The sequence below is a fragment of the Sinocyclocheilus rhinocerous genome, unplaced genomic scaffold, assembly GCF_001515625.1.
Source record: "Sinocyclocheilus rhinocerous isolate Xijiao unplaced genomic scaffold, SAMN03320098_v1.1 scaffold592, whole genome shotgun sequence".
Classification (NCBI taxonomy): domain Eukaryota; kingdom Metazoa; phylum Chordata; class Actinopteri; order Cypriniformes; family Cyprinidae; genus Sinocyclocheilus; species Sinocyclocheilus rhinocerous.
The window spans coordinates 850,501-858,482 of record NW_015642562.1 but is presented as its reverse complement, the minus strand read 5'-3'; the positions used below and the strand labels follow the sequence as shown (position 1 = coordinate 858,482).

The window sequence follows — 7,982 nt, the reverse complement described above, 5'->3', positions numbered from 1 at the left end:
CCTTCTGGGCAGTAACCCAACCGCTGGGTCAAAACAACCCAATTGCTGGGTTTGGCCCAATTTTACCCAGCACTGGGTTGTATTTAACCCAGCATTTTTTAGAGTGCACCTTTATTTTTAAGAGTGTAATGGGGTACATCAAAATTCAGGACATAAAAGAAAATTTAAAAAGTGTCGTTTTAACAATGCACTTCATATTTCAGTATGAATTAAATATAAACATATTCTCATGCATAACATTTTGAGGAATTTACAGAAATACATTTGCTACTTTGCAAAAATGCTCTAATTTCTTCAATATGAAGTCAACTTTTATGTTAATATAATTTTTTATAAAATTATCTGGAAACATAGCTGGATAAATTTGTGTGGCCAAAAAAAAAAAAAGACAAAAGATTAATTCAAAATAATTTTGTACTGACTGCTGTAATTGTTTTGACAGCACTGAACTTAGTTTAAAGGAAAATCTGATTATTTGAGATAAAATATATTCTACGTATCAGGTAATAAATAGGCATAGTTAAATTTAATAATGTAATTATTTTTGTATTGTCTTTTTGAAATTACTGTTATTTTGTTTTGAATTTCTTTGAATTGAACTTCAGTAAATTCCTCTTTCTGTCATTCTGATTCAAATTCTAATTCAATTGCTGTCTAGTTGATTTGATTCAAATTCACTCTCATAAACTGAATATGAGCCGATTCTTCAATTCTGCATTTAACTCAACCCTGTCGTCTGTATCTTGTGTCATACCTGTGACTTTGAGGAGAATATTTGAGATTTCAGGTTTGTTGTTGATGAAAACAACACATTTATACAGTCCTTCATCAGAGACGGAGATGTTTCTCATCTCCATGCTGAGCTCCGTTTCATTCACTTTGGTTCTGTCCCAGTACTCAGAAAACACATTCATCTCAATGCCTCTAGAAAACCCGTTGATGAACTCTTCTACTTTATCATTTTTAACTCTCTGTATGTACAAGCGTTCTACAGGAGTGCTGTGTTTCGAAGGACATCTGAATGTAACGCTGTGACCCAAAACAGCCGTGATGTTCTTCACTGCATCGCTGTCACCTACACAAACACACAACAACAGAAAAAACTGAAGCACTTCAGTCGACACTGATTATTATAGCTGATTATAATATGGCAGGTATACTTCAGTCTAAATAGCATGTACGGTGGAAATTGTATATAAAAACAAATTAGTGTTATTCCTTTTGAACTCTGGTGTGAACAGCATTATGCTGCTGTTTTGATAACTACACAGACACAAGATTTATCATTTCCAAGCAAAACAGTCAAACTCTATAAGACCTGTAATTCAACCGTTGCTGAAAAATGTCTGCAAATGTTAATATACAGTGGGTACGGAAAGTATTCAGACCCCCTTAAATTTTTCACTCTTTGATAACAAAGAGTGAAAAATTTAAGGGGGTCTGAATACTTTCCGTACCCACTGTATATAGTAGTAGGGATGTGCATCTCATGTCTCAGGCCGATACGATACGCATCTCGATGCATAGCCAATGAAACGATACATTAAAGATACATATGAAGCAGCTACCGTAACCGATGCGATACGCTAAAACAAGTTAACCAAATAAGCCAGGCTTATTTCAGTTAGTCTGACTCATTGTCAAATGATTTGGTTCCATTAAGCAAATTTAACATAGGCCTAGATCAAGCTTAGTCACTGTGGCAACTTATGCTGGGAAACTACACTCTAAAAAAAGATGGTTCTTTAAAGGTTCTTTACAAGAAGTAATGGTTTTATTTAGAACCATAGCATTCTGAACAACCCTTTTATGCTCAAATGATTCTTTGTGTTAGAGCGTAGGGTTCTTTGTATGTCAATAAAAACATACTTAATTCACACAACATGCTGCTGTTGTGGTTATTGTTATTATTGCTGTTTTAATGTAAAACCCTAACCGAGGCTACACTCTAAGATTCCTCATTACTGATTTTCTGGATTTTCAGCCATCCAACTACACAGACTGTCAGCACACTCTCAACAGGTAAATAATTTCTTTCTTAAAATGTCTATAAATTATAACTTTCAAATGCTAATTGGTTTCCTTTGTCTTTTTTCCTTTTAGTTTAAGAGAACATGTAAGTGTGACCAGCTCTATTCAGGTAAGGATACTCTCCTCTTCTTCACTAAGTAAGTAACAAAGATATTGAATTGATGGTCCATTTTGTTTTTATTTTTATTACTAGGGTTTATGCATAAACATACCCAGCTATCCCATGACTTTATATAACTTTTTCCTTTTAACATTGTGAAGTGCTCACATACTACTTAATTTCATGCTACAATTTCACGTCATTAAAAAAAGTACCTAATTGACACGTTGTTGTTGATTTAATGTAAAACCCTAATAGACACTTCAACATATTATAAGACCAGGCAGATAGAGGGGTAAAAAAAACAATATTAATAAATAATATATACAAATAATACTAATATTAATGAAAAACTATCATTAAAAAGGTTATTTATAACACCATTAATGTCCTATATGGAACCCTATAAAAAAAGGTTCTATTTAGCACTAAAAAGGGTTCTGCTATTGTTACAAGCCGAAGAACCCTTTTCTGGTACTGTTTAGAACCATTTTTCTTAAGAGTGTAACCTGGTCTAAATCAGGCTAACTGTCAGGCTAATCTAAGCTCCTCTACTGGCCAATAGGAACATAATGATATTACCACTGTCTCAGTTTATTACTATCACTATTATTATTACATACTATTATTTGACTTCTTTTTTTTTTTTTACAGTTTCTAGCCATGCAGCCTTTCTCTCTGGTTTTATTACAGCTGCACCTTTTATAGTTTGCAGAACAGATAGCAGAACATCCGAATATTACAATCTAAAATTGCTCTTCAAAGCATTAAAATAACTAAATTAGAATTTAAAATCACTGAATTAAAAATGAAAATAAATAATAAAAGAAAATGACTACATGTGATGAGAGAGCGCTTGAGAAACAGTTTAGAGAGGAGAAATCAATCTACATATAAAATATTGGTCGCAGATTATTGGTCACTTTCTAAATAATAAAAGTATAGCACATCCACTAGTAATTATATATAAATGAATCGGTTTTTATCGTTAGAAAAAATATGTTAGAAACGATGCATCGCGATATAAATGACAACTTGTAGCCGATGCACACTTTTTAAACCGATGCATCGCATTGTTAACTTTTTATGCCGATGCACCGAGCGAATCGGGGAATCTCCCCATCCCTAATATATAGCATATATAAATACATAAACTTAATAATAGTAATAGTAACTTAATAATAATAGTATATATGCATTATGTTACACACAATAATATATAATATATACACAGTTTATTATATATACAAATACATAATATATAATAGTTAGATTTATATTACATATAGTGCTGTAAATTGGTTAAATAAGTAACTATTTAATCAAATTTTTTCTGAAATTAATCATAATTAATCGCACCTAACATTACAGTTTTAAATATACTTTTATATTGCAATAATTTCACATTCAATCTTGAAATTAATGTAGAAACACCATAAAGATAGTATATCATTAATATTTGTTTAATGGCATCTTTTTATGTGTGTGTGTGTGTGTGTGTGTGTGTGTGTGTGTACTACTATTATTAAGTTACTATTACTATTATTAAGTTTATGTGTGAATGTGTGTGCATGTATATATATATATATATATATACACACACACAAGTATATATACAAGTAAAACATACACTACTTATTGTGTGTAATACATATTACTATACATACTATACATAACATATACTTTTTGTTTGTATATATATTATTTTTCACATTTTATTTTTGCTTTAAAGGGGGTTCCCTTTTAAACAGGGAAAACTTTGATAGCAGTGACAATGTGTTCTACTATTACATATGTCAGAAACCAGTCCTGACACTGCCATCTTTAGTAAAGATTGTGGGTACAAGTCCTTTTTAAGTTTATTCACATGTAATCAAAGTCTCTGGTATGTTACCCTGTAGCTAAACGTGTGTGTTTGTGTGTTTGTTTCAATCAGGGTGATTCTCTATTACTTATTTCAGTGCTTTATAAGTCCTTTCCTTACTGTCCGAGATTTGCTTCCTTGTTCTTTTAACTTTCTGGTGTGGAGGTGCATTCCCCAACTCCTACGGCTTCTAGTAATTCATCCCTACATCCAAACTTATCCATCCTCCTGTAACGTTTCTCTTTCAATCTCTACATATAGCACATTATTTTGATCGCTAGTCCTGTTCAAATCACTAGTAGCTGTTTTCAAAGGTGGCTGGTTGTTTGGCCTTTCAGACAAATTACCATTAAACACTGACAGGTGAAAATGTGAACTTCTGCAAAATGTCATTCTTACCAGATGTAGCTGTTAGCAGCAGCAAGGTCACGACCAAGGCCAAGCTAAAAACACACACAAGCAAGAGCAACGATTAGAGACACAAACATGAACACTCACAATCATGTGAATTTGCATATTCCTCAAAAAAAATTCCCATGACTCACTTCATAATGCTTAAACAAAAATAACTGCAGCATCGGGCCTTAATCACTAAACAACAGACTTGTACTTGCTGTTGATTACTGATCTCCACTCTTAAAATAGTGTTCTTTATTGGAACGATGGTTCCACGAAGAACCTTTAACATTCATGGAATCTTTCTTATATAGTTTTTTTTTTATGTTCTTCACACCAAGAAAAAAAGAACTGCTCACAGAAATGTTCTTTTTGGAACCTAAAATGGTTTTGCAAAAAAAAAAAAAAAACATTTTGGAAGCTTTATTTTTAAGTGTGCATGTGTGCAACTCTTGCTGCATGCGGTCAGGTTTATTATAACTAAGCAAATGGTACAGCATCTCACTTCCTCATAAGTAAGCCTACTTTGTAGTATAAACTAATACTGTGAGTAATTGAAAGAGGATATCATATCTCATGCTGCAGAGATGGGTTAACTGTTTCTGGTCTGTGGACTTTGCGGATGCAGCATTATTAAATCAAATGTGGTATAAATCAACGTCAGTGTGGCTAAATGTTGAACTGAAACAGGAGATCTGAATATCTGGCATTAGTTTGGCGGAAATATTTGATCATTTAGACTGATGTGTTCACGACCCTGAAAGCACCTGAGCGCATTTTTAACATGCAATGACCAGGAACAAAGTCCATCTAAAACAAAAAACTGCAGCGCAATGCAATGCAAGCAGGAAAAAAACACCTGAAGAAAAATGATTTCCTGGTGTTCTTGGACTGATCTAAATATACAAATGCAAACACATCAGACACACAAGCAGCGACACTCTGAAGTATACTTCCCTCTTAGTTTAAGAAATAAGCAATCCACAAACAACTAACACACTCTCTCTTTTGTACACAAATAAAAATAAAGAGATCTTACAAACCATATTAGTGAAGACATCTTCCATTGTTTTTCTATTAGATTAATGATGTTTATCTCCTAAACCCTTAAACCAACCCTCAGAAATCTGTACACATCATTAGATTTAAAGACGATCATCTATGAGCCTTTAAAACTAATGACAACACTAGATATCCTCACACACAAACACACACACACAGAGAGAGAGAGAGAGAGAGCTGTATCTGTACCTGTGAGTGTATAAGCAGCGCAGTTGTAAACTCATGCTGGTGGATGTGTGAACGGCAGAAACACTTACAGAGAGCAGACTGGCTTCATATCCTCCTCTCTGTCTCAGCATCAAGCATAGACTCTCGAAATGGGAACTACACGCCTAGACAAAGAGAAAGGGAGAGAGGTGATGTCATGCTTCATATCGATACTGTCAGAGGGAATTCCACAGAACACGCCCTCCGTCAGACGACTAAACAATGCTCAACTAAAGAGAGAGAGACAAACAGAACAGAGCGAGAGAAAGGAATCCGATTGTCCTGTTGTGCTGTAGACAGAGAAAATCAACTAAAATAATTGTGCTGCTTCACTACAGAATGCATTAAACCGAAATAAACTAAGCTGCTTGAAACCGTTTCATTGCAGAGAGAGTGTAGCTAAACTAAACTGATAGTTCTGCTTTACTGCAAATGGCATTAATCTAAACTCAAGCTTGTTGTGCCATTATTTACTACACTAAACTTGACATTATTTACTACATTAAACTAGAGTAAAATAAACTAAACATGTTGTTTTATCGTGGAAGGCATTAAACTAAACCAAACTACCCTTTCCAACAAGAAGGTTATTTAAGTGTGCTATTAGGATACTTAAAAAAAAAAAAAACTTTTGAAGTACATAAAACCTTTTTATAAAGTTTACTAATATGCTTATAAGTACACATTTATATACTAAAAATGGGCCAATTTAGTCCCAAGTAGTATTAAAAAGTACACTTACTAAGTATTCTACTAGTACACTGATATCAGTATACGTACTACCAGTATAATTAAAATATACTTAAAAGCTTGTAACACTCCAAAGAGAAAGGGAAACTTGAAATCGCATCATATGACCCCTTTAAACTAAACTAAATCTAATTGTGTTGTCTACGCTATGTCTACAATAAACTAGACTAAACTAAACTAAGCTGAAAACGAATCTAATAGTGTTGTTTTACCACAGAGGGCATTAAACTAAACTAAACTAAATCAAACTTGTTGTGTCATTTTATTATTTTACTGTACATTTCATTTTAACTAAACTAAACTAGACTAAAGTAAATGGGCTGCTTTACTGCAGACAGAACTCAACCAAACTAACTTAACCCTCTACCGCATGGTGTGGCCATATGGCAACATACACTCTGTGTTCATTTCCTTGCCACTGTCTCTTTAAGAGAACATTTTCGCTTTTTTTGTTGGAAAGAGAAGACCTTAGTTTAGCCAATGATGTGCTTTGGTTAAGTCACATGACATGCAGTTTTTTTGTGTGGTGAGATTTCTGACAGACTGCCATCTCGTCGGTAGTTGCTGAAATCAAACTAAAACGTCAGTAACAAACAAGGACCAGTCCGTGTCACTTCTACAAAAAAATCTAAAACATCACTGTTATGATGTTATGATGACATATTCACCTCTCAAAAAAGTTTTTATGAAATTAGTTTTTGGTAAATCATTCAAATGTATGTGTTGCCAAGCGGCAACACTGCAATAGTGGAATGACCTTAATGCTAATTAAGCTGTGTCTCATTTAGAAGGCTCCGCTAATGATATATATATATATATATATATATATATATATATATATATGTGTGTAATTAAAACGTAATGTTTATATTAAGTCAAAATATCAATAAAATTCGAACTTAACCCTCTACCGCATGGTGTGGCCATATGGCAACATACACTCTGTGTTCATTTCCTTGCCACTGTCTCTTTAAGAGAACATTTTCGCTTTTTTTGTTGGAAAGAGAAGACCTTAGTTTAGCCAATGATGTGCTTTGGTTAAGTCACATGACATGCAGTTTTTTTGTGTGGTGAGATTTCTGACAGACTGCCATCTCGTCGGTAGTTGCTGAAATCAAACTAAAACGTCAGTAACAAACAAAGACCAGTCCGTGTCACTTACACAAAAAAATCAGAAACATCACTGTTATGATGTTATGATGACATATTCACCTCTCAAAAAAGTTTTTATGAAATTAGTTTTTGGTAAATCATTCAAATGTATGTGTTGCCAAGCGGCAACACTGCAATAGTGGAATGACCTTAATGCTAATTAAGCTGTGTCTCATTTAGAAGGCTCCGCCCTCCGGAGGTCGCATTCGAAGGCTGCATACGTCATCGAGGCTGTCTCATTTCAGAAAAGCAAGTAGGACAGTCTGAATGCAACCTTCGAATGCAACCTTCTTTCACAGGAATTTGGAGGATGCATGAGGTGTATCCTTCGCTGCTACAGATAACCCACAATTCTTTGCATCGCCGTAAACAACCGTTGTTAATTTGAAAAATGCCGGCGCCGGCAGATGTACACACAAG

The 7,982-nt window shown here is 34.0% G+C and overlaps 1 protein-coding gene across 6 annotated transcripts in view; it reads right to left on the bottom strand.

Annotated features, from left to right (window-relative positions):
* Positions 1–7,982, bottom strand: part of LOC107756209 (butyrophilin subfamily 1 member A1-like) — a 17,121-nt gene that overhangs the window by 4,802 nt on the left and 4,337 nt on the right. For 4 of the 6 annotated variants that reach the window (XM_016573241.1, XM_016573240.1, XM_016573238.1 and 1 more), the window contains exons 2-4: positions 5,643–5,785; positions 4,395–4,438; positions 755–1,075 (exon numbers count right to left, since the gene is read on the bottom strand). In XM_016573241.1, the coding sequence (XP_016428727.1) occupies positions 755–1,075; positions 4,395–4,438; positions 5,643–5,752 (475 nt within the window). In that variant the 5' untranslated portion in view covers positions 5,753–5,785. Of the gene's footprint in view, positions 1–754; positions 1,076–4,394; positions 4,439–5,434; positions 5,487–5,642; positions 5,786–7,982 lie in introns of those variants that run through there. The other 2 variants (XM_016573242.1, XM_016573243.1) reach the window with 2 other exon arrangements.